This window comes from Motacilla alba, chromosome 3 (genome assembly GCF_015832195.1).
Source record: "Motacilla alba alba isolate MOTALB_02 chromosome 3, Motacilla_alba_V1.0_pri, whole genome shotgun sequence".
Classification (NCBI taxonomy): Eukaryota; Metazoa; Chordata; class Aves; order Passeriformes; family Motacillidae; genus Motacilla; species Motacilla alba.
The window spans coordinates 113,492,074-113,519,552 of NC_052018.1; the positions used below are offsets into that span (position 1 = coordinate 113,492,074).

Genomic DNA, 27,479 nt, shown 5'->3' on the forward strand with positions numbered 1-27,479 from the left:
GCCCCAGAGGACACGCCCTGCTTGCCCCAGAAGAATATTCAGAGCTTGGAGACTGAGCCCTGATGCTGTTCCCAGGGAACATGGGCAAGGAAAACCAAGGATGTCATTGCTTCTTGGTTTTATAAGCCAGCTTTGCAAGAAGCTGATTTTTCCAGTCCTGGCACAACAAGGGAGGCAAGAAGCGTTACAAAAGCAGCCACGGCTTTGCCCCAGGGCAGCTCCGTACTGGAATGGCAGATTCCAAAACCCAGTTTGCTCCATGGTGCCCATCATGCCCAGGCAGTGCAGTTAATCTGCACTGACCAGTGCTCTTTTGAGCCACTCCGTGCTATAAATACCTGTGTTTTATGATGATGCTGTGCAATGTTTGGGCCAAAACATAAAGTAAAAATGAAGTGAGGCAGACCAAGTGAGACTAAATACAGTTTGTAGCTGACCTTCTTTTCATGTTCAAGCTTTTTACCTCTGAGGCAACATTACGCAATGCAGAATATCACACGCAGGGAGAAAAGCTGGGATTTTGCTCCCATCTCCCAGTGCCACCACCATGGCCTTTAAGGAAAATCTGTTGTGGTAGTATAGGGAAAAAAAGGATGTTTTGTAGCTATGAAGCAGCAAGGAAAAAATAACAAGATCAGTAGTGGTAAAAGCTCAGAAGAAAGCACTTAGGAATGTACAGACAAAAGGGCTGTTTTGTACAATTAAATCCAGACAGGACTATCTTCTCTCATGCGAGGTGAGAGTGAAGTATCGAAGGTGTAATGCTGATCTATGAATGTTTGATAACTGGTGCTGCCCTGCGCAGGATACTGAACACACAGAATGCCAATTTACCAGCTGTGAGTATACCCTGACATTTATTATCACAGCCAAGTGCTTCTTAGTGAGAAAAAACAGAAGAAAAAGTGCTCTATTAATTTAGAGTTTGGCCCAAACCTTGTCAGAGCTGATTTGAAATTCCCCTTTGAAATCATTAGACCTATTGGAAGTGCTGAACTATTGGAACTGTTCTCCTCAGAAAGTGTTTTAACCAGTGTAATTCCACATATCTGGCATGAGGGAAGGTGATCCATAATTCTGGCCTCTCTTCCTCCAGTGCAGGATTGGGCCCCTTTGTGTGTGCTAGCCAGGGGGATAGAGATTCACGTGGGCTGGGATGTGCTTTGCCAGGCAGAGCAGCAGCGTGTGGCTCTTTAATCAGGGACACATCGGAGCGTTAACAGCGTGACAGGGAACCTGGAGCAGGAGCTGAGCAAATTCATTGCTACGGATGACTAAAAAATGTTTCTTTGACCACATTTTTGTCTTTAGGGTGTTGACAGTTCTCTTTAGTGTCTGTGGGAACTGCTAGCAATGTCAGCCTGTCCTGGTACATAATTGTCTGTATTAATTTATTCAAAACAAACTCTCTAATTCTGGATTAAAGCAAAATTCTTCATCGAAGTGGAAGTTTATGTGTTCTTCACATAACTGAGAGTGTATATGTGTTTTTCAGGATACCTCCTGAAATGCAGGGAAAGTTATTTCCAGAATTTGGATTCTCTATCTGATACATCATCCCCTTACAGTGTTAGGGAAATCTTCACTCAGGCTAAACCAAAATTTGAGTAGCTGCCTTTGGTAGGATAGGACCCACACACTGTGTTCCTGGAGGGACTGATGAGCCCTTTGAGAAGTCATTCCAATTGTCTTCCCACTTTTATTTCCATCTTGGGAAATTAAGTTCTGTAATAGCAATAACAAGAAATGATACAGCAATGCAATTCCCCTCCAAAGTGCTGGGCAAATTTTAGTGAACGTTTTGTTGCTGACTTGTTTTGAGTGAAACCCTCACAAAAAAAACCCCAAACAAACAAACAAAAAACCCGAAGCAAAAGCAACCAAAGAGTTTTAAAAAGCTATTACAGAAGACTAAGGAAAATGTCTATTAAAGCCTCCAAAAGGGTTCCCAGTAATGCTGTTAAACTGAAGCACTGAAGCACTGATAAACTAAAGTATCTATGAGTTGTATCAAGCCCGGAGTTTTAAAATCATATATTCTGGTTCTTTGATTAATAGCTTTGCCAGTGGCCAAATGGAGAACCTGGGCATGTGCTTCATACAAATGATGCAGAACCCAAACCAGTACTGCTCGTTCATTTTCCTTTATTCAAGCATTACAGCCTGGCTGAAATATTGAAGGACATAAACTTTCCTGAAATGTATGAGGTCTGTTTCACCTAATGTGATACATTTTTAATTTGGAAGTATTGGCCTCCTGCCCTGAAGGGTCACCTCATGTGCAAAATTATTTTATATATGATATATTTTACCATCTGCAGAATACCTGCATTATGGATAAACAGAGGAACTCCAGGGCTGCCAGTTTAATGCCTCAACATAAGCAATTCTTGCTGTGCCATTTTCTTATAAAGGACAAGAATGTGAGAGGTTGGCTGTGCCATGGCAAAATCCAGCAGTCCAAATTCTCCTCTCAAGTGCAGTGAGAAGACAAAGAGAGTCAGAAGTTGCTCTCAAAAGAGATGGGTGCTACAGGTTAAAGAGCTGGATGAAAATGGCGTGTGCTCTATGAACTCTGTAGGGTCCTGTGCAAGATGCATTTTTCATCTCTCCGGCCTGACCTACCCTAAGCATTTCACTTTTTTGAGAGCCCTTGTTTTGCTAAAATAATACAGCATTGCCTGTACAAGAACTGGAGGGTCTGAAGAGATTCCTTCATTGCACAGAAGGGGAGAAATACTCTAATCCTGGCCAAGGTGGGAATTCAGCACACAATTTCAGAACATGATGGACCTTGCTAGTTCTACGAATTCATGGCTTCCCATGCAGGCTATCACTGATATTGGTGAGCACTGGATGTGAGTGGGAGTCCTTCCTGAGCCCTCGGGACCAGACAGAGCCAAGCACAGTCACTGGGCCCATGGTGATGCGAGTGTAACCAAGGATTCAGGGCAGAGGCTGTGAAACCTGTCCTTCTGGACTGGCACTTCACGGCAGAGCTTTCATCACCTCCTGTTCCACATTGTCCCCGCAGCAGCTCGGGTGGCACCTGCTCCTCTGAGACCCAGGGGAGTTTCTGGGATACTGCCAGTGCAGGAAATGCCAACGTGTCTGTGTTACTGCCCCCGAACACTCTTGTTGGGCACATTTCTTCCCCTACATTTCTTTAACTGAGGTTTTGTACTTTCCAGAGATGTCTCAGTTTGTTGTCACTGGGGATCAGACACCGAGTGTTTCTCTCCTGCTCAGACATCTGGATGATGAACACATTTTTGGAATAGTTCTGTCTTACAGAGAGGTTTGGGTTTGTGTTTTCTAAGATATCAGTCATAATGGAAATACTGAGCTTTTTGAAAAGTCTGGACCTATTTTAAATGCACAAACAGGATTTATTTTTTGATTGATTTTACACATTTAATTCTTTTTGGGGAAAAGCTGTAAATTAATGCTTAATAGAAATTTGGAACAGAAGGAGATTGTCACTTGATGTCTGAATCACATCGCATCCTTTTCAGTCACCACCTCTTTATTAGCTTCAATATGCTTTGGATTAGACCACAGATGCAGGCAAGTTTATTCATTGCACGCCCTTTAATATTTTCACATTTGTGTTAATGCTGTGGCAGGCTGTCTGTAAGAGATACAGTATTGCCTGATAAAATTAAATGGCACTGATGATCAGGTAAAGAACAGAAAATTTCACCTCTTTCACTCTGTAAGGATTTAATATGAAATGTAAATGGTAGGGTCGAGCTCCTGAGCTCATCTCCCAGCACATGGCTTGTTCAGGTCACTGGACATCTTAGCTCTTTAAAGGTGGTTTGCTTAGATGTCAAACACAGCAGGAAAATAAGGTCAGAGGGTTAAAGAGCAGTAAATATTTCTCAGCCCAACTATGTTTGATTCAGCAAAAGGTTTTGGAGCTCAATTATTTGGAAAGGCCCCATTTCAGACTGCACCCTATTTACTGAAACACAAGGTGACTCGGGACCCAAGCAGCCTTCTTGTGTTTGCATGAGTTTCCATGTTTGTTAAAATACATACAAATCTAGAGGAGAAAAACTTCCCTGGTTACCAAGAATATAAAAAGATCCAATAAAAAACTGTTGTGCAGGCAGGGCTTAGCAGACACAGGATACTTAGGGCCCCACAGAAAACACAAGATAATTAAAGGTGGTCTCTTTATTCTAAACTGGCAAACCTAAGAAAACCCTTGCACCCTAAGTTTCTGAAGGTGCAAAAATAAAAGCTGGCTGGGACTCAAGTGAATGCAGTGAACGTGAAGGGAGAGAGAGCAGCAGTGGGTTCCTGGTAGATGGCTGACCTGAGGGCAGCAGGGTGCAGCAGAGCAGGGGGAGGCAGGAGGCCTTTTCTGTCCATCTGGCAACTCACACAGGGACTTTTTACAAAGAGGCAGCAAACCAGCCTGCACACATCTGATGTTTCTCCCAGTTTCTGCAGTGATGTAGGCATTACAGACACGAATGGGAGTGCAGGGAGAGGCAGAGAAGAGCACAAGAGGTACCTTGTATCCCTTTTGAGCTGAGCAGGATCCTCTGGAAGCACAGCAGAGAAGCACCAGCTGCACCAGCAAACAGCCCTGAGCGTAGCAGGGTTGGGCTTGTGGCTGAGCCAGCGTGGGCTGTGGGAGCCTGGGAGTGCCCTGCGAGCGTGGACAGGGCTGCTCATGGCCAGAGACACTTCACTGCACCCACAAAAACTGCTGAGCAGTGAGAAGGGAGCTGGCAGGAAGGATAACGTGAGGTCCTTGATTTGCCTCCAGGAGTGGTGGCTTGAAAAGCAAGGGGGTCTGTCAGGAGTTTAGTTTTCTGTTCCTGATGTAGCTGTGCAACCATGGGCATCTTCCTGCCCTCTGCAAAACTGACACCACCACCGCATTTATCTGTTTCACAGGAGCATGGATCACTTTCTGTTCATGGCAACAAGTAAATTACTGCTGCACATGTCCAGGTAGCTCTGCTGTCAGGCCACAGAGGACTTGCTTCATCTGTTATTGACATGCACAGCCAGGAGATCATTCAGGCCATTAATTATTCACAGATGTTATCACTGCTCCGAGCACAATGGAGCTGGTTTCCCCTTTGTAATTAAAAAGGAGATAATTTGATGTGTGATATAGCTGAGTACCACAGCACCCAGGAACTGATCACATCCCAGAGTGATGATTGATAACGCATAATAAAAATTGTACTTGTGAGAGGTGCCCTACCCCTGGCTTAGGCAGGTGGGAGCTGTGACTGGCTCAGCTTTGCTCCAACCCTGTATCCAGCAAAGGCAGTGGTAAGACTCCCACTGAGCTGTGGGAGAAGAGGCAGATTCAGTGTGTAGGTGTTTTGAAAAATCCTACCTTCAAGCTCAATTCAAAGTCCATTAATGCTAAAGGTGTCTGTTGACTGTATTAAAACTTGGCTCAAACCCATATCTATTAGATCACTGAGCCAAAAAATATGGCTTAATCCTATTAAATATTAGCCTGCTTTAAACTGGATTTCCTAAGTAGGTAAGCTTTCTGACTTCTGTCAGCAGCAAGAGCTGTGCACAAACCACTGTGCCACCTTCCCAAACATGTTTGTGTCATACCTGTTTTCCCTGGGAATTTCTCCTGTGAGATTCACATCCACCTACAATATCAACACCCCCATCCTCCCTTCTCCTGCTTCACTGGACTTGGAGATGAACCTTCTCTTGTTGGAGATTACTCTTGTGTAAAGCGATTATTTTAATGTCAAGGCCCATGGCTTTGTGCTTTCTGCAGAAGTTCGGTATCCCAGTGAATCCAGAAGGACTGATGGTACAATGGAGAGTACCTAGCTCCTCACACAGTGTCCAGGCACATAAGGCCTTTGGACTGTGCCATCAGCCCCTCGTCATTCCTTTCACTGTTTTTCTTGTGTCTTCCTATGTCCTATACCAAGGGCTGAGTGTTCCCTCACTGATCTCTCTTTCTCTCTCTCTCTCTTCTCCCCCTCTCTCTCCTTACCTTGCTACCACTATTGGGATGTAGAGTAAAGATGCTGGTATCAGGACTTTGGTTATGTTGGATGAGCAAGGAGGTAAGTTCAGATTGCTTCAGTAAGGAAGTATAACCCTTCTCAAAGTGCTGTACTGACTGTGTGCAACCCTGGAAACGAGGGACAGAAAATACGTGTGGTTGTGCATGAGAACCCCAAAACCTCTTTGCCTTTAGCTTTGTTCTCCAGCAGAGAAAAATGTACAACAGCTGCCTAAGAGTCTGTACCTCTTTTGATCTGCTCGCCATTAATGTCAAAGAGAGCTGCAGGCTGAACTCAACCAAATCACCATTTGATTTCAGCAAGCTTTGGGTCAAGATCCAGCCACATGACGAGAAGATTTGCCTCTATAAGTGTAAAATCCAGCATTATTTATGCAGGTGCTAAGTAATTATCCCACTGGAAATCACAAGTGAAAGACATGCAACAAATGCATCCCAAGAAAAGGTAAATGGGTTTAGTTTGTGTAAGATTCAGTTACTTTTTGTACAGTAGTGAGGCAGTGAGAATGACAGGATTTAAACATTAAAAAGTATTCCCCAATCAGCTCATTATAATTGTCCATCTAGGAGGTTTCAGACTTACACTACCTGTCTGCAGATGACAATGACAAAGACAGAGCTTGATATATTCAATACATTCCAGGAAATTACATTTTTGCCCTTCATAATATTACAAAGAAAAGGTAGCCTTCTCTCCCTCTCAATAAAACTAATAAGTCTTCCTTTGCCATAGACCCATAGCCCCAGGAAAATGGTGTCTCCAATAAATCAACAGAGCAGAAATTTCTGCTACTCTCTATCAGACCAGCCCCCCAAAGGCCCTTGTTATTTACTATGTGGCAGGACACAAAATTATTATTAGGAAATGTTTTCTGCAAAGGTAATGCTGCATTACTCATCAAACCCGGACAATGATAATAAGCCAGGGTTCGGAATTCTTGGGAAATGGACTGCAGAACCCGACAGGACCTTTCCAGTTTTAATGTCCCTGCCTCTCGGACACTATAATGAATGAAAAGTAACAACAGGACCTAAATGGAAAGTACTTTCTTCTATTTGCTTTTTTAATGTATGTCTCATTGCTTTCCCTCAGTATCCCCCATTTAGGGAAAAAAATTAACCAAATTTTGTCACATCTATTTGTCTTGACAAGAAAAATACCACAGAGAGCATTCTGTTGTCTTCAAAAAATAATGGCAGTAGAAAAACTACCGCCAAATACAGAAAACCAGAAATTACTTGTGTTGAAACAGATATGGCACCTGTCTAAATAATGAGTTTTGTTTCAGCAGGGGATTATACAGCTGTAATAAATCACAAATATTATCAAAGAAAGTATGTTAATACCCAGGTGTGTCTTGCAATGCAATTCACAGGCAGAGTACTAGAAACTTTAGTGGCTCCTGGCAACATATGTTTCTCTTCTTTAACTCCTCTATTTCCACAGATTGCTAGGGAGTTTTTTTTTTAAATTTTAATCCTGAATTTTGTTGGGTTTTTAAATTATTATTTTGGAATTCTACTATTGTTAAACCCCTGTATTCAGAAGTTTTCTGACTGATTCACTCTGTAGGCATGACAGGAAGGACAATCTGAGTGAGCCAAGGAGCTGAGACTGGACACGCTCACCTCTCTGGAGTCCAGGGAGCTCAGTATGAAACCCTTATTGAGAGTGAAACATGAAATGCTTGTTGTACAGTCACAGATGCAGTTAGTCAATACCTCCAGCAAAGACTCGGAAGGTCTCGAAGCCTCTTTTAATTGGTTGTGGTCATGCCTTAAGTGGTTCAGTAAATTTAGCTTATGACTATACAGTGTGGGTTTCTCAAGGAAAACAGCCAAATAATGTTACCAACCCTGAAAATATTGTAACCTTGTACTATGCTAAATGTTTAATTAAGTTTTCTCCATTTTAAACATATGTAGGTGTAATAATTGCTAATTTTTTGATTTCATTTTAGCGATAAAGACTTACACTACTGGGCAAAATACACTAATGATGACTTTGAACCCTCTGTAATTAGTGCAATGTGTGCAGCTCACGCACGTCTCAGCAGATTATCAGATTAAGGAAATCATTTGCTAACACTGCCATGTGATCTCTTTGCAGCTGACTGCACAAGTCACTTAAGATTATTAGGTGTTAAATATACAAAAAACATGACATTGATCTTTCCAGTGGGCGGCAGGCAGAAGATCTAATCTCTGCACTTGCTTGAAGCTCTGTTTCTAGGTTTGCTTACAAAATTGCTTGTTTTGAAATTAAACAGACCTTACATGGAAAAACCTTTCTGAGGCAATTCAACCCAAATAGTGCAAAGCTGAACTGATTTTCTGGTATCAGGGAGCAGAAGTCTCCGGGATGATAAAGGCAGTAAGCCAAGGTAATTTCCCAATGCCAGGTATTTGTACAACACAGCCAGCCTGGACAGCTGCTCTTGCCCAAAGGTTTAGCACGGCTGGCTGCACAGCAGCTTACAGAGTCCGTCCTAACCCGCAGAGATCTGGAGCTTCACGAGAGCTCCCTGCTGCACAGAGAATGGCACTCCCATAAAAGCTAGAGACCTCCTCCAGTGTCCTCTGAGGAATGGGAACCTGAGAAGCCCCTCTGCAATACCAAGAGTTATCATTTTTTGGGTCAGGTATTGTCACCCAAACCAGCTGAACACAGCTCTTCCCCTGGGGAGCCCGCAGGAAGGAGCTAAGAGTTTAGAGTTTCCTTTTTTGGGCTTTTTCCCATCACTATGAAAGACTTTACCAGACCACGTGTGCATCCATAATGCTTACATTTTTTTTTAATCTGGCCTTGAGTCAAGCTCCCTTAATTAATCATTTAAATATAAATATGCACATAACCCTTTAAACTAAAATACTTGTATTTTACATGAAAAAATAAATGCTGCGAAGGATTATTGAGCAATGGCAATTCCTCTGCTTCTTGAAAGCATGCTAACTTAGAAAAATGTTAGTATCTGGATGCATTTTGGTTAAAAGCAAACAGTAGAAATGAAACTAAGTGTGCAAAGTGAAGATATGAAGGTAAACCTGAAGTGCTAACACAGAAAAGGTCTCAGGGTGGTAACTCTGTTCATCCATATGAAACTCCCATCACCTGGACATAGTAGCAGGGTAAAGATTTGGACCTTCAAGGACATTTTTAGTGTGATGATGTCCTCAGCAGTTTATTACAGAAGAATTTTGTTCTTGTGTTCCAAATGAGGTGGAGGGGAGAAACTTTTCCAATAACAACAGTAGCAGCACAGTAATTTTTCATCCAAGACAAGACAGAGGAATAGCCGCAACTTTGATAAGAGACAAAGAAAATGTCAGCGCAATTGCAATTTTCTCCTTGCACCATGAGGGCACAAACAGCAATGCTGGGGAGCATGAGGAGGTGATTAATCTACCCAGCAGATCTTACTTCAGTTCAAGCTTACAAAGGAGATAAAACTTGGAAATAACTGGGCAATCCCACAAACAAAAGCACTGGCACACATGCGAGCTGACCTCCACTGCTTTTGCTGTTGTGGGTTTGGCAGTTTTGTATGTTATGGCTAATTAGCAAAATAAAAGGGGACTCACAACTACTCCAGTTTTCACAGGGAAGATTGTATTAACTATGCTGAAATCGTAGCACGGAACAAAAGACAAATGAACACACACAAGGCAGGTTGTGCCTTTGTCTGCTGTTATTTTTAGCCCAGCTCCACGTGGGCTCACAGCTCTCCCCTCCAGCTTTCTTCCACGGGTACCTGTGCCCAGCAGGGCCCTTCAGAGCACAGCTAGGACAGAGCTCAGGATCTCTGAAAAGAGATCTGTCCCACAGGCTATGCTCCAGTATGATTCTCCTTTATGGAAAACGGGAGGACGGCCTAGCATTGGAAACAGTTCATCTGCTGAGTCTCAAATTAAACCCTCTTGTATGCAATTATGATTGCTATGTGTTCTTTAGATGTCCTTTGTGTTTTCTTCCCTTTTTTCTAATTAAAATTGCCCTTGGGGTAAATTGTTTGCTGCACAATACTCCAGGCAAAGGAGCAAGTTCCAGCCTCCACAGGCATTAACTGACATTCAAGCACAGGCCCCAGATCCTGGACATCAGTGAAGGAATACTTGTTATAGATTACAGATGGGGATGCAAAGGTGAAGCCACACCACACTTGCTCTGTGCTGGTGTTGCTACCAACGCCTTGTAAGATGCTTTTGCAGCTTTTTTTGCTCATGACACCACAGGAGCAGCTGAGGGATGCCCTTGTTACAGCTTCCCTGCCCCAGCCACCTCCCAGATCAGTTACAGGATGGGGAATTGCCAGGATGTTACAGAAGATCCTGGCAAAGACCCACGGGCAAATGGCCACAATGCTGTGATAAAACTAAGAGGGCTAGCTTATGTTCCCACAGTTACCTTACAGGAGTAATTCACAAGTAAAATGATACAGGTAAAAATCTATTCTTGTTTGTGCCTTGAGATAGGCCATTTGTTTGCTGTAAGATCTGAAAGAAGATTTATGGTCACTACCTTGAAATGAAAGCGATGTTCTTAGACATCAAGATACAAAAACGGTTGCAGCGTTTCCCAGAGGGGAAAAAAATGAAGGAAATCACAATGAAACATATTTCTGATGTGTATTCTGCCTCCAGACAGCATCAATTCTCTTAGGTATATATCATATATCATACATAAACATATAGGTGCAGTTTATTCAAATCATTTTGCAACAAACTGTCAAACGATGTTCAAACTCTGACCTTGAAGGGCTTCTCTAAACAGAAGACAAAAGACATTATCTCTCGTAGGCGTGAATGTGCGTAGGTTCATGGCAGTATATGCCAACAAACTGTCTTCCCTAAAACCTTTAATACAGCACACAACGCTGGAATAGGGAAGATCTATGGAAACAGTCATTAAATTAACCTCTCGATTGCCATCTCATTTCCTACCGGCAGTGATTCATTCTGGGCCGCATTTTAATAGCAGTTATACCAAAACAAATCCAGCGTGACCCCATTAAGTTAATTCCCCTATAATATTTATGCCTCAATAATTGTGGTTAGACGCATGAATCTATTTCCTTGCCTGTGGGACCAGATCTTTGACAGGTAAATTGGCATTGCTCCACAAAGCCAGCATAACTATGCTGATTCAAACCAGTTAACAATCCAGCCCATGACAAGAACAACTGGCAAGTGGTTTTAGGATCAGCAGCCAGCTGTCTAGACTTCTGGGCTACAAGTATGACATGGGGTTTTTTACACTGATGAGGTTTTCTTTAATGGAAGATAAATGAGTTGTGGCTCCATTTCCTATTCGGCAATAGCCCAGGCATCAAACACAAATCCTGAAGTAGGATAAATAAAGTCAAGATTCTAGAGAGGGCTGTAGTTTAAATGGAAGTCTTTGAGTTGTGTCCAATGTACTCTTCAATAAGCACTCATTTATTCAGGCAGAATGGAAAACAGGTAAGGACAGTTCAAAAGGACCTGTTACATGCTTTAGAGAATGTGCATCTGGGCAAGGAGAATTGCTTCCACTGAGCGCTACCAGTGGTACCAGATCTAGGGCTGACCCATACAGGGTGAGCCTGGCTTTTGCTACTGGACAGACCAGGTTAGAGAGGCTCTAGCAGGAAAATCAATGGAAGAAAGATCAGGCACCCCTCCCGTCCCCCAGTGTCAAAACGCACGTCTTTTAACTGACAAGGGGCCCTGCAGCGCTCGGAGCATGTGGCAGAAGTGCAGCAAATCCCATCACGCTGCATGACGCAGCATCAAAGCCAGCTGACACTCCCCCAGCCGCTCCCCAGAGCGAGAGCAAGCGTTGTCCAGCCGAGGAGCAGGAGCACAGGGAGGGGTGTCCCCTTCCACCACAGACTCACATTTCTGATGAGAACGACAATCCGTGCCTACGGACACCAACCAAAGCTTCTGCTGAAGCCTACATTACAACGGGCATTGAGACAATCCAACCTTGCTTTCCTGGTTCTCAGCTCAGCAGTTTACCTGGCTGAACCTGTACAGTCCCTCTCTCAGGCTTCCTTCTTGGTTTCCCAATCCTTTGCTCACACAGTGTGTGCCCCTTTAGAGAGCAGTGCCAGGTAACTCTGATGCTCTAAATATATCCTTGGATTTGGGATCGATAAACTCCCGTGGCACCAGGAGAGAGGCCCATCCAGCTGAGGAGAATGAGAACTGACAGCAGAAAGGCAGATGAATCTCACCATGCTCTGCTTCTCAAAGCCCAGTGTCATGCAAGAATTAAACAAAGGGCACAAGTTCAATACTTAAACTATTCCAGCTTGAATAATTTAGTCCAGGATTTTCTAGGCCCTCGAGAGGTGAGGTTCCTGTTACCCATTAAAATGAATTAAATAAAATTAATTTTAATGGGAACTGGGCATCTAAACCCCCCAGAAAGCTTTGAAAAGCTAAACCTCAATTGTTATTAAAAACTCAAGTAAGAAATTAGGCTTCTTCATGTTCTCAAAGAAGTTAAGAGGAGCTTTTTACTGACGTCAATATGCATATGATTTTTCTTCTAAAAATTTTCTTCTTTCTTTTTTTTTTTTTTTCTGGATAGGACTCAGTTAACATCAGGGATGACATTAAATTCCTCCTATAACCAGCCCTCTTAGTTCCCTCCTCTACAGTCTGATTCAGTGTTTTTCTATTCCATATGGGGACAAGGGATGTATTTGTGTTTTACTGGGACTGCTTCACTTTTCCTCATTAGCTATGGTTACAATTTTTAATGGATTGAAATGCCACTCCGAGTACCTTTCTGATCCTGAGTAGCATCTGAGTCTATCCTTTGGGAACAAACGGCGTAAAATGTAAATCCCATGTAAAATGCTGTCCCTACTGCAGACTTCACACAAGACCCTTGATCCGATTGGATCCATATCTGTTTACCTCAGAGGAGAATCCTGTTCCTACACTTTTATGTTGTGGCATTCTGTTCCTCTAGGACATTTTCCCCAGCTTTAAAAGTGAAAAAAATTAACACATTAAGTTATTCTGAGCCACCAAGTCCCTTAGAAAACCAAGTTACTAAGAAAACCCATCAGCCTTAGGTGGAAATATGCCAAATTTTGTTTAATGCCAGCAGAGAGATAGGGTCTATATGTGGCTGGTTTCTGGGCCTGGTGCTTCTTAACTTGTCCTGGAGCAAAGCAGAAGTGACCCCACTGAAAACATGAGTCTTCACCCAATGCCTGTTTCCATAAGGTCCCTTGGGGCCAGAGACAAGGAGCGCCACAGCCGGTGACCCTCTGGCGGAGAGCATCGGGCTCCCGGAGAGGTTCCAGTTGTTCTGTGCTCACTGAGGTTACTCCTGGTTTGCAGCACCCACACGGGGAAGAAAACCAGCCCTGAGGCCGCACTCAGACTAGAGAGCAATATCCAGCACCAGTCACAGTGGCAGGTCTGCCTCCTCAGCCTCTGGAAGAAAGGGTACTTCAACACAAGCCCTTGACAGCTGGCTCCATTACCCTGCCATTAACTACCAGCTCTCTCACTCACTAGCCACAGCAGCCGTGCTGCCCAATCCCACCTAATTCTGAGCCATTTGTAAGCGTAAGTAGCGGAAGCGTTTTCCATGGAAGGACTTCTTTTCTCTAATATTAACATACATAAATGCAAAATAATAACACTATCTTTCTTTCTCCTGGATGTCACTGTGTCTTAGTAAGTTGATGTATTGTATTATGTTTCTGGACCTTGAACTTTATAACCCTTCCTTTCTACATCATTACATCTTGTTTATATTAATATATTTCAAATAAATTTCTCCTTTGTTTTACTCTTCCCATACTAATAAAAAAAATCTTCGGCATCCGATGCAGCATACATCCTTTCAGCAATGCATCAGCTCAGATTAATGCATTGTAATGTCATTATTAACTCAGTTCTACATGGTCATTTTTCATGTTCTGTTGAAGACAAAATCAAACAAACAAAAATACAATTCATTCCACACTGTCATCCCTTTGTCCTGACCAGAACAACTCGATCGTGTTGAAGAAGGCATGAACCATATCAACCAAGACATGAAGGAGGCCGAGAAAAATTTAAAAGATTTAGGGAAATGCTGTGGCCTTTTCATATGTCCTTGTAACAAGTAGGTACTGGGTACCGGCTCTGCTATGTGGTGTCCAGTTTTTTGTCACAGTGAATGTCTGAAGTTTTTGTCTTTTTTTTCTTTGTCCTTTTCCATCTGCTTCATTCTGTGGGGATAAAATACTTGTGTTTAATCAGAACAACTGGAACGCATCGAAGAGGGAATGGACCAAATCAATAAGGACATGAAAGAAGCAGAAAAGAATTTGACGGACCTAGGAAAATTCTGTGGTCTTTGTGTCTGTCCATGTAACAAGTAGGTGCTGCCTGCCTCATCTCTTTGAGCACTTAAGGCTGATCCCAAAGGCCTTGTGAAGCTCATCCTTGCTAGGCACATGGACAGGATGAGCATGTGGCATGCAGAAAGAACGATTCTGGTTCAAATGCATTCATTTCATAGCATAGACAACTGACTGGGAATTACTGTAGATGCATTAAAATCAGGCATACTGCAGTGAAAGCTTCACTGTTGACACCTTTTAATGGTAAAAGTTTCAACATTTTACACAAAGTGTACTGAGTGGTACTGAGTCCATTTTCCAGCGGACAAAAATACTTGGGGCTACCTTATTCCTGGACACTCCAAATTTTGAATCATATTTTCACAAACAAGTTTCATAAACAAAAGAGCTGAAAAAATTCAGAAGAGGTCTTACTTAACATTGCTCCAAATTGTGGATGAAAATCACAGCTTTTTTCGTTGTTCAGCAGAAATAGTCCTTGATGAGATCTTGAAAGAGATGTGATGTTTCATAATTGGAACCCAACTTGAAATGGTTTTCATCCTGCCACAGGCAAAAAATTTGACAAAACCTCAAGATGCCAAATTTCTTTCGTTTGGGTAGCACGTACACTAAGCAGAAATGTTGAAATGCATTGAAATTGCTTGCATGCCATCACACTTGAACGAAACCGTCCTCCAAGTAATGCCAAGCTTGTTTTAAATGCCAAATGAAAATGTGATGTGCGGTGATGGGGGTGTAGGAAATGGGGACCAACCCGAAGTCCTTGAGGAATGGCAAATCCAGCATGAAGTGAGTAGGCAGGAAACGAGGTTGCAGTGAAAACATTCCTGAATGGTTGGCCAGAGATTGTGCAGGAAACAAAGCAGAGAGAAGTGCTGCTGTAGTATTAAATTCCCTTTCTATGTGAACTTTGTTCACAGCCAAAGCCTGATCCTACCCCGATTATCAAGACCAAAAGGAAAGAGAGCTGTCACAGAGTTCACGGGGTATTTTGCTAAAAATCAGAAGACCAGGACTAGGGTTTTGCCTTATCAGTCACATTTATTTTGAATTTAATTTCCCTGGGACACATTGCAGATACTGCCTCAGGTATTTTACTTCTTTGTGCCAAGCCCTGAATACTTTTTTGGGGTAAACATTTTGCCCAGAATTATTATAGCCTTGGTGTGCAATGGGAGAGGGGGCACGAGGAATGGGAAGGGCTGCATACACCTCCTTTTGCAAGCAGTGTGAGCTCTGACAGGCCGTAGCCCTTGCTGTCCCGCACCAGAGGAGCTGGTGCACAAGAGCTGCAGGTACAAATGCAGCAGAAACTTCACATCTCCCACACTGCACGAGCTGTAAAAGCTCAGAACTGACAGCCAGACATGTGACAGCGATGGGATTAGCACCTGGCGCGTGGCACTAAAACATTTGGCACTTGGCTCCGGCTGCAGCGTCACGCTGCAAGAACAGAATGATTCTACAGGGGATGTAGGGGACATGAATTCGTGAAGGGGCCTCTTCCCTTCTCTGAGGCATTCTAACTCTATCAGTCTGCAGCCATATTTCAGAGAGCAGCATTGCTAACCAATGCTCAGAGGATGGGTGAAGAATGGTTTTAGAGACTGTTCCCTGAGTCACTAAGCCAGGGCCCCCCACTGGTACAGATAAGATGATGTTCTGAGGAGTGGAGTGTGGGAGAGAGAGAAATCCATACAGTTCTGGGCATCAGAATCACCATGAGCCCCTAAAGCTCTTGTGGCTGGCGAGAGATTAATGGCATATATTTATACAAAGATTATCCACTTCACACGTAACTCTACCCTGATATACAGGGAAAGCACAGTTCTCTGAGCCTTAAAAATATGTAAAGCTTGATCCTACATTCTTAGGAGACCAAAAATGCCCACAGCATGGAACTTTAACCAGGTTGCATTCAAAAGGACAACTGCTATGGACCATGAGCAGATCCAAGCTCTGCCTGTTGGCTTTAATTGGAAGTGCACAAGAAAACAAGAGATCAGATTCTGGGTGTACAAAATCATTTACCTCAAACACAGAAACTCTCTCACTGCCAAAGCTGAACAGGTCTAAAGAACAGGCAAAACCCTGTAAATGTATCTGCAGCAAGAGAATTACTTTCAGGCATTTTAGAAATGCCAAAACTGATGTATAGTTTCAGAGAACTAAAATTAAACAAGCCAACCATCATATTTTTAAGTCTTCACAAACTTTAATAGGAAATAAGCAACAGAACAGATGAGTAGGAAAGATCCCCTTTTAATCTATATTTTAATTCTATATTGGATCATACAACACATCTTCAGGCTCATTTAAAACTGAGCTGCTTCAGGGGGCATGGAGAGACCATGACACCAGAGATGGGTTTGTCATGTTCTTTCTCAAACCTCCCAGAAGCATGTTCAGTTCCTTCCCCAAAATCCAAGCCACAGGGCTGTTTATAGGACTGATTGGAACTGACCAAGGAACAGGGAAACCATAGAGATTTGCAGCTCCCAGTGTTTTTGTTGGAAACAGACCCATTTCCAGAATAAAATCACAAACTTATACCTGTGGAACCCAAATCCTTACATTCCCCTGTTAAAATGTTCAATCTTGTCTGGTGACCCCAATGACAGCAGCCCTAAATAGGCTGCACGTGTCAATCTTCCACTCTAGGGGTGCCTGGATTTTAATTTTCTATCCATTTTCAGTCTAGCAGCTCAGTCAAAAATGGCTCTCTGCAGGTTAATGTAACTGCCACAAAATACAAATATAACAAGTTGCTAGGCTATTTTTGAAGTCCTGTGGTTTAAAACTCCTGAAGGAAGTGATGATCCTTTTTTGCCTGTGTCTTGCTTATTGTGAAGGCTGTTACTGCTGATGCATTGAGGGTATGATGAACTATTGGGGCAACTGTGCTTAGTGAGAATGCTTTACTTCTTATTCATGCCTGTAGCTGGTGCATGAAGAAAAACGTAGAAAAATTTCCCTTTCTGATGCTAGATTGCTTGTATCTTTTATTTTCTCCTGCACTCATTTCACTTCTGCCTATTTTACTTTTTGTCTCTGTGGACAAAGGTTTGTACATCAACTGTCGATGTATGATTACTATTTTCAAGTACCGATATATTATTTGAAAAATCTAATGAACCCTATGATAAAATCATCCCCAAATCACCTTGGGAAAGGTCAGTGGCTTTTAATGCCTATTATGCCACATACGTACTGAAAAAATATCATCAGAAGCCAAATATTCTGCAAGGTAAAAGATTAAATTGCAGCCAAATCTGTTTTTCTCTAAGAGGGTGTGTTGCTGTGATGTGATGTACACACTATACTTGGCAGTTCTGTTTTTATGTCTGTCTGCCAGTACGTCCTCTGTGTTTGATGTCAAAACATGTGTGTCACTGAAATGAAACAATGTTTTCTACTTATCTGTACTTCTTCTCTTCTTTTTCCTTTTTTTTTCTTTTTCTTTTTTTTTTTTTATTTTAAATTTTCCTTCATTCTGGAAACTAACTCAACATCCAAAAACCTGTGTGCAATGTTGTAGACCTGACAACTGCAATTCACCCTATTGGAAACTAAACCTCTGACCATCACTGTTGTGGCAGTAAAGTAAAAAAATAAGCAAAAAACCCACCCCCTCCTTTTATTCAGGGTTATGATATATCGGTATACAAACAATGACCCTCTATCTGAAAACTCATTTGCTTGATTCAGCTTTTAGCTTGGAGAGGTAAAGAGTTTTGCGTTTGTCCTTGTGCACCTGGGGCTTTGTTACTCATCGTCTTTTTCGCATAGGCTTAAATCAAGCGATGCTTACAAAAAGGCCTGGGGCAATAATCAGGATGGCGTTGTAGCCAGCCAGCCTGCACGTGTCGTAGATGAACGGGAGCAGATGGCCATCAGTGGTGGCTTTATCCGCAGGTGAGCCTTTTTAGCCACTGTTTTCTCTCTTCTCCTTGTCACTGATATATTTAGATTGCTTCCATATGGTCATGAGTTCTGTGGTGCTCATTAACTCCTTCAGAGGTGCTGGGTAATGTGGTGGAGCCAGGGTTTTCCACCAAGTGCTGCTCGGATTCAGGCTGATGGTGACTAAGGCACGTCCTAAAGTTTTACTTCATCCAGGGACTTCTCCCGAGCCTGAGGATCACCTGAGCTCTAGTGCAAAGGATGGTGGCCTCGCTGGAAATCCTGGAATGAAGGGTCTTGGCCCTGAGAACCCGAAGATGCTTGAAAACACCAGCCCAAACCTTTCTTTTTGAGACTGCCCAGATTTGGGCAATAATAAACTAGAAATAAAGTCTATTTATTGATTTCACAACAGCACTGAGAGGGTGCAGACAGCCAGCACTGTCCTCGGCTCTCCAGCTCCCTGCGTGAACTCCTGGGGGCCTCATCACAGGTCTCACTAATGACACTTGTCAAACGCCTCAGAAATGAAGTGTCAGATAAACACTAGTTTATTGTCATTATGTCTCAAGGCATGTAGTGCCCATTATCCATCCTTGCCAGATGTACCAAAGCATCCAGCAGCCCTCCCTTTCTTTTCAACAACAAAAAAGCCTCAGGCTTCCTGCCAAAGCACCAAGCCAAGCCCAGAACCTGAAGAACACTTTAAACTAGAGGTGCACCCCTCTCCTGCTCGTGAGTGTCCTCAAAACCTCACTGCATGGGGAACGATGCCCCATTCCTCAGCTGCTGGGAAGCCAAAGCTACGGAGGAACAGAGTGGGAATCCCTGGGCTCTCAAATCAAAGCCAGTGCGATGCACACAGCTACATTAAAGGCAGCCCCACTGCAAACTTCCTATGACACACAGGGATCCAAAGTACCTACTGATTACAGAGCTTGTGGGGCATGTATTTAGCTGACAATGATATCAGCATACCAGTAGGCAAAGCTTTGATCTCTGAAGATTAAGGACACTAGTTTAATAAGTAATTATCTTTCCAAAAACTATTATCCACTTATTTTTTTGGCTGCTGTGATAAAGGGAAATCAGTGTGATAGAAACAATGCTGTCATGCAATCTGGAGTGTGGGATGGAGTTGCCATTTAATTTTGATGGGTCTGCCATTCACTTTTTTTTATTTTAATTTCTGGATGGCAGCCCCACCAAAATGAGGGCTGGGGCATGATAATAGAATAGCAGTGAAGGAAGTTACGCTGCACCATGACTGTTCTGCAAATAGCCTGGGGCACCCTTTGGGCACCTACGTGAACACAAACTGCATAAGAGACTCAAAGTAGGAATTTTCTGAGCGGCACCCATGGACCTTGCTTTTCCCAGCTTCAGACACCACCTGCCTCTTCAGACGCTGGAGAGTTGAACTGGGCCTTGGCTCAAACACAAGCTTTTCCTTCCAAAAAGCAACTGCAAAAGATGGTGCTAAGAATGAGAGATAAATGATCTTTACCAAAAGCCAGTAAATCTGAGACAAGCTGCTTCTGTCTTTCACCAGAAATACAGTTAGTTAAATAGGATGCTAGGTCAGGATTTTCCCAGCTGAAGCACCTCCTCCCCAATATCTCTGTGACCCCCAGCATACAAGGACTGGACAGTGTTCATTAGCTACCTGCAGCCCAAGGAGGGGAGCTGCTATCGCTGTAGTTCCACCACCTTCCAGCACTTCCCATGAACACTAACCACACATGCATCCATGTGGAGCACCCTTTCATTCTTTGGGAAGGATGATCACTGCAGAGGGGTGCAGCATGTGGTACACACAAGCTCAGACAGCAACACCTCTACCAACAGCAGACCCAAGCACTATAAACAGAGCATTGATAGCCCAAACAATTGAGGCCAACATCCAAAAAAATAAGCATGTAACATTTTTCAGGTTATCTACTCATTAATCCCTTTTGTTCGAAGATGAGCAGAGCAGCCTGCTCCTCAGGTGACAAGCGATGGAGGATGCAGCGGAGGTTTTGGGTGAATCACAGTTTCAGGGGGAATCTCCTGTCTCTGCTTTAAAGAATTGGGTTTTCATTCCCAGGGTAACAAACGATGCCCGGGAAAATGAAATGGATGAGAACCTGGAGCAGGTCAGCGGCATCATTGGCAACTTACGTCACATGGCCTTGGACATGGGCAACGAGATCGACACACAGAACCGCCAGATTGACAGGATCATGGAGAAGGTAAGAGCTGCCTTTTCCGTGAGGACCCCAAAAGGGGCTCTGTTTTCCCTTCTCTGAGGGGAGAAACAGGCCTGGAAAGGACAAGGGACAGAAATAGCTCCTCTCTTCTCCCCCCAAATCCTTGGGCCACAGCAGAGCTCGCTGCTGTGAATCTGTACCTCCAGTGCAGGCTGTTGAGTTTGCCACACAGCTGCAAGGGGACCCCTTAGCAGACATCAAGGCTCCTTCTTCAATAGCTCTGAAAAAGGACAAGTGCCCTGAGCTATGCTGAACTGTGTGGCTTGGATCTGACAGCCGTGGCAATTCCTGGAAAGTTTTAAATCCTCCTGGGTTTTTCCTTCCTCGGAAACTCCATGAGCAGCTCAGGATTAGATCACCTGCTGGAGGACCAGTCCTCAAAGAAGGATGGGGATTTATTAAAATCCCAAATCTTTGCCATATTGTAACAGTGCAGGTAGTTTTGTTGTGCTGCCTATAACAACATGAGGGCAGAGATCTACCTGCTCTCTTGGGGGAGGGTGTGTGTGTGTGTGTATATCTATTTATATACAGTTATATATAATTGGGCCCCATGTGGCCCCAGTGGAATACAAAAGCTCAGCATTAGCTCTGTAAAATCACCATGTAAAAAGGCAGAGAGCACCTTTCAGTGCCAGACCTGCACTGCAGATTTCTGAAGCAGAGAGCAGCCCCGCCAAGCCTGGCTGGGAGCTCACTGCCATCCTGAGATCCCAAGATCTGCAGGCCATCTGCATTGGTACTGGCAGAGCTCCAGGCACAGGCACGGGCAGGCTGAAGTGACATAAGAGGCTAGATCTTCATCTGGTGTAAAACCAACACAACGCTCCACTTCCGCTGAGATTTACACAACCTGAGGATCTAACCCAAGGACTTACATGTGGTGCTTAGAGTTAATTCTGACCTCAAGTGGTAGAGCTGGTGCTCTTGAGCCTTCTTACACATGCACGCCTCCTCAAACAAGCACAGGATGCCCATGCCTGTTTTTTGTGTCAGTTTACTATATCAGAGCCTAGGAATAAAAACTAAGGAAAATACTGCACTGAGGGATTCACTCCAAGAGCTTTCCTTACTGGAGGCAGATTCTGGAGAGAACTGGGTGGATATACATTGTCTGAAGGGTGGGAAGATCATCCCTGACAGAGAGGCAGCCACCTGGCACTGTAGAGCACGTGGCTTGGCGTTGGTCAAAAGTCTTGCTTTATAAAGCTGCATGTGTTTGACTGTACTGGAAAATGCACGGTATTACTGGGATGCCATTATGCACCATTTCATATTTCTGGGACAAGGAGGAGCATCGGGGGAAGGATTCACTGCTGCCATTCATATGCAAAGATCTAGAAAGCAGCACATCTCTCTACACTTTGAGAAGGGATGGGGAGTTTATACAGCCAACACCATGAGTACCTTTAAACAGGCAGCCTATGACATGCATTATTCTCTCAAAGCAATGAGGACGTGCACTATTGTGTTCCCCTCTCCTCCGTTCATGTCACAGTGGTAGGAGACTTGCCCTGTGGATGGAAATCAGTGGCATCCTACCTGTGCCTGCAGGATCCTATCTCAAAATACAGCAAGGCCAACAAGTCACTGTTCTACTGCCAGCTCAGGCTTGCAAACATCTGGATTTTAAAAACATTGACCAGGCCCTCTGTGCACATGAAGCACATGGGCCAGACCTCTAACAGTGCATGCTGAGAGCGGTGAGCTGAAGGACCAGCCTTCCACAGCTTTGTGGTCTTCTCACAGACTCAGGCATTTTGTACAGCAATGGCAAAATAACATTGGCAGCTAATGTGTTCATAAAATCACCCAGGGCCCTTGGCAAAGGAACAGTGACACATTTGTGAAAGATGGATTTGTATCGTACACAGAGGAGTCATCACGAGAGCAGCACAAAAATAAGACAGTCTTCAGTCTTAGTGAAAAATAAGCCAAATTTCTCAGAGTAAGGCCATACAGTAATGAGGTACTAGAAAAAGGAACACAATGTATTAGTAAAACTCTGTAAAAGACAGAAATAATGGTTAGCTGGATAACAGTGAAACCTCAGTGGCACACACATCCAGTCTGCAATGAAATATGGCAACAGACCCTCGTCCCCCTCAGAGCATTGCCAGGGTTGTTTTCCTGACCGGCTGGAGCACTGTGCTTTGGATCAGTTATGATCATCGGAAAGACCTTTGGCTGGCACAGTTTGCAAAACTTGGGGTGCATCACAAAGCTAAGCTTAAGTACCCTGGGATGCATCATAAATGCTCCTAAAGGATTTATGTTATACTGGATGCATGCACCCAAACCAGAGCAATCTCATAATGCAGCAATGTAATCTGATCTATCCAAAGTAATCAGGACAGCAATGAATAAAAGACTTTATTTATCCTTTCCTCAGATCAGAGAGAAAGGGACAGAAACCAAAATACAGTGTGATCAGTAGGTCAAATGGCACCATCACCAGAAGAGCCTGGCCCTAAAATCTACCATAAATAGGAGGCTGGGAGGAAAGTAGAGGGGGCTCAAATCACTCTGTCTTGACCTAAGTGGGAAGGTCAGCACAAAGAATCCCACTGCCTCCAATGGAACATCGTCCACCAGATACCAATGTCCAAACGTCATTAGGAACACAATGTTTCATCACTGTTCAATGAATATTCATGCATTCCGTGACAAAGGTAACTGCTTCCAAACCCATTAACTTTTTAGGTAGCCTTTTGGCAAAAGCACACAAAATTGTACTGTGGTAGACAAGGTCAAACTCGTGGCTAAAATAAAGGAGTGTGGCTTGTAATGAGTAGTTTTGCTGATTTATGCTTGTTGAGGAGCTGGCACGTGCTGCTGCACTAAGAATACACATAGCATTTTCCAAAACAATTACAGAGAAAAGCCCAAGATATTTCAGAAAGATTTATTGCATATCAGCATAAACATTCTTAAAGGATTCTTAAATGCATGTGGGAAAGTTGCTTCACCATTCTGTCTTTGCAAATTGGAGACTTAAAATAAATCTGTACAATTTGGATACACCCCAGAGATGTGGGAACAATTGTCAAAGCTAACAAAATGCAGCCATCAAACCACAGAAAGAGTTTGCTATTGGAGCCCATGCTTTTAAAGCAGCAACACAATTCTCACCTTTCCCACAGGTCTGGTTTTAAAAATTGAAACCATTTTCTATCTAGTCCCTCTGCTAGAATAAGTCGGCATGGCAACGTGGGGTTGAGTGGAGTTTTGCCAGTTTTTGTCAGCTAAAAGTGTCTTTAGTCTCCAAAAGTAACTTCTGCAGAGCTACAGAAAGTCATGGTCCAAGTGTCTTCCCACTCAGAGAGAACTCCCCAACCTCCCAAATGGTGCCATTTTATTAATGGCATCTTATAATCATGGCAGGTGCTACCCCAGGGAAAACAGTGCAGTTAATGGCTCAGCCTATGCTGGACTAAATTGCAGTTTGATTCCTTCAAATCACAGTAGAATCCCTGCCTTTTCTTAATTCCTGTTTATGCTGCTGCCCAATGAAAGAGGCTACTCTCTCTTGCAACTACACTGGTGAACTTTGGAGTACTGGCATCCCTCCCACCTATTCCCTTCCTTTCACACGCAGAGCAAAGATATCCAGGCTGATCTTTTCAAAGGAATTTATCTTTACCAGCATTCCCTACATCAGATGATCCAGCTTCTCTCCTCCAGGAGTCTCTACACTGACCAAAATTTTAGTTTTGGCTAGTACCTGATGACCTAAATTAGACCACAGTCTGGGTCCACTGAATCTTAGAGGGCTCTGAAGCTTTTCCCCAGCAAAATGCAGATGCACACCACCAGTTCTCCTGCTGTCATCCATTACCATCAGTACCACCAGTGCTGACGACAGCACCAGCTACGGATCTGGCACAGCATTTACAGCAGTTCAGTGGAGCTGACCACAATCAGAAAAGCTCTGCTCGAAGGCTACATGAAGTAAAACCAGAACATCTGTAATCTCCTTTTGGGTCCCTAACACCACTATAAAGAACAGCTCTCCAGTATTTTCAAGTTTCATTTTTCCGTGACCTAGCCAAAATAATGGAATTACCCACAAAGCACTGTCCTTCTTCCCTGTACTCTTTTCTTCTCTCATACTCTCTTTCTTCCCTGTACTCATCCCTCTCTTTCCTCTGTGTTTCCCCAGGCTGATTCCAACAAAACCAGGATTGATGAAGCCAACCAGCGTGCAACAAAGATGCTGGGCAGCGGTTAAATGCAGAGAAGTGCATTTCCTTTTAACGCTGTCCAGCAGGGCAGCACCTTCATGCTTTTATCATGGTATTTATCTACTAGGTTTGCACACATGCACATATCAGCCCCATTGTAAATGTTGTCCTGTGTAGTTTGTCAGCTTTCCAAAAATTATACTTGTAATTATTTTTTTCTAGATATCTTTCTTTCCAAAGGTTGTACATAGTGCTGATTTGATGGCTATAGCTCACTATGATGTTTTTTGGGGTTCTTCCTTTCCTTTCCTTTCCTTGTTTCTATTTTGAATTCCTTTCCTTTTTTTTCCTTCTCATTTTTCTTTTTTTTTTTAATGATGTTTGCTGAATGACAACACTTTTGGAATGCTAAACGTGCTGTTAACCTTTAAATATACAGTATTGTTCTTGTAAAACTGTGACATTCCACAGAGCTACTGCCATGCTCCTGTCTTTGGGTATCATGATGTTTAAGCACTTAAACCTGCTGTCTTCAGTTCTTCATTGCCATTATCTGTTGTTATGATTTCATGATTAGACAATGTGGAATTATATTACTATAACAAGCATTGCACTAAAAAGTGATGTGATTTATGCAGTTATGCATGAGGAATAAATAGACTTTTAGACTCCTACTTAAACAAGAATTTTCCCATGGCAGTAGCACACCAACAATGACAACAAAAGCATGCTCAGTATTCGGACTCTTTTGGGACTATGTTATACCAGCAAGTTTGCAGTTGTGCCACTTTTTTCTTGTTGATATATATATAGTTATTAATCATGATCATTTTTTTTAATTATGAAAAAAGAGGGATTTGGCACTCACCATTTAGCCATTGCCAGCAAAATAAAAGCTTGGCTGAAAATATGACAAAGACAAAAAGAAATAAGTGTAATATACTGGGTTTGTCTGCTGCTTTTGAAGACTATCTTTTGGAGGAAACAACTACCATATGAAATGGTGCAAAGAAATGTAATTTTTATAAGGCTCTCTCTTACTAGTCGCTATCCCCATGTGGTTTGTTATCGGTACAGTTCTCTGTTGCTTACCTAGAGCTATGCACACCAAATCGCTGAGATGTTTAGTAGCTGACAATTAAAAAATAATTAAAAAACCTAAATGAATGAACTCTAGATAAACTGTGAGATAAATATCATTTACAGCATGTAATATGAAAATTCCTTATGTCTCCTGTCAGTTTGTGAAGTGATTGACATTTTGTAGCTAGTTTAAAGATTATTAAAAATTATAGATCTCAGAATCCATGCTTGCTTTATCCATTTGTTGCCCTACGTGTCAGTGACAACTTCTTATTTGCAGATCGCCTGGGAGAAGAAGCGCAAAGTCTAAAGACTCTTTACAAACTGCTTTTGTATCATGGGAAACTAAAGATTTTGGTTTGCAAAACTGTAGAAAAGTAATTACACTAAAAATTACACTTGGTACCTTCCAAGTGACTGTTATTTTAAATAACCTGGCTTGGATTGCCAAACACCGCATCAAAATATTTTTCTCTTGTTCAAGAGAAAGAAAAAATGACATAAATGTTATGATACAGAAGGATATGCTTCCTTAGTAGATAAAATCCATTCCTGTAGTGGATTTAGCCATGTGCTAATACACCTCTTTTCAAGGAAGGCTTTGACCTACAGAATTTGGATAGTCTGCTACAATAATTTTTTCAAATGACTAACAATAACTAGGGTTTGCTGCCAATGAAAAGCATTATCATACTTTCCCAGGGTTTTTTCCCCTATATGGACAAATTAGAATTAATTCTGCATGAGTGACAGTTCACTCATGTGTCTCACATGGCCGTAAGTCAAAATGCACAAAGAACATAAACGCTTGCATAATTAAAATTGCATGATAATGCAGACAAGCTACATTTTCTTTAGCAGCTTTTTATTTTTGGCATCTATTAAAAATTCATTTATGCAAATATTTCCCCCACTACTTCAAACCAAAGAATAAACTTCAAGCAAACACTTTTAATCTGCTGACCATTTCTAATCCTGTCTGTTGGGGCATTCTAGTATTTGTGACAGCACAATCATTCTGCAATGTCAAAGCCTACTGGGGGAGGGCAATAATCGTATTGGAAAATGCCTCACAGTGGGAACATGCAAATACAAGGATATTTGCAAAGGGTGAGAAACAGATAAAAAAGTAATGAAGATGTTAATGGAGGTATTATTTTTTGTATTTGACAAGAATGTACTCTATAAGAAGAACCTCATACTTCCAAAAGCCATTAAAGCTGATCAAAAATATAATTGTTGCTGTGAAGGAACATGTTTTGACATCTATTTTCATGTGGAACAAAGATCAAAACCCGAACTACTGGAACTTTTTACCAAATGGGAAGCTTAAAGGACAGAAACTTTGAAATGTTTCATTGCAGCTGTCTTTGTAACCTCCAGTGCATGCAGGGTCTTCTGTGAGCTGGCTGAAAATTACTTCAGTAAATATGTTTATTGAATTTCTCTGACATTTTTGGAAATTGACTCTTGTAGGATTAATTATTCTTGAAAGAATGCAAGGAAGGACTCGATCTCATGTAGTTTATCACTACAACAATCTGCTTTTGCTTGTTTTGTTTTGTTTTGTGCACCCCAGATCCCTGGTGCAGCGGCTGACTCAACAGGGAGGAAACCCCAGATGTTTTAATTCCACTGCCTGGAATGTGGCATTTCCCTTTTT

The 27,479-nt window shown here is 42.7% G+C and overlaps 1 protein-coding gene across 2 annotated transcripts in view; it reads left to right on the forward strand.

The window, feature by feature from the left end:
- The window catches only part of SNAP25 (synaptosome associated protein 25), a 62,063-nt gene extending 35,763 nt beyond the window's left edge, over nucleotides 1-26,300 (forward strand). Inside the window, exons 4-8 of one of the 2 annotated variants that reach the window (XM_038131429.1) lie at nucleotides 6,026-6,074; nucleotides 14,033-14,150; nucleotides 18,184-18,309; nucleotides 20,387-20,531; nucleotides 24,712-26,300. In XM_038131429.1, coding sequence (XP_037987357.1) covers nucleotides 6,026-6,074; nucleotides 14,033-14,150; nucleotides 18,184-18,309; nucleotides 20,387-20,531; nucleotides 24,712-24,780 — 507 coding nt within the window. In that variant the 3' untranslated portion in view covers nucleotides 24,781-26,300. Of the gene's footprint in view, nucleotides 1-6,025; nucleotides 6,075-14,032; nucleotides 14,151-14,287; nucleotides 14,406-18,183; nucleotides 18,310-20,386; nucleotides 20,532-24,711 lie in introns of both variants that reach the window. The other variant, XM_038131428.1, reaches the window with a different exon arrangement.
- The last annotated feature ends 1,179 nt before the right edge of the window (nucleotides 26,301-27,479 follow it).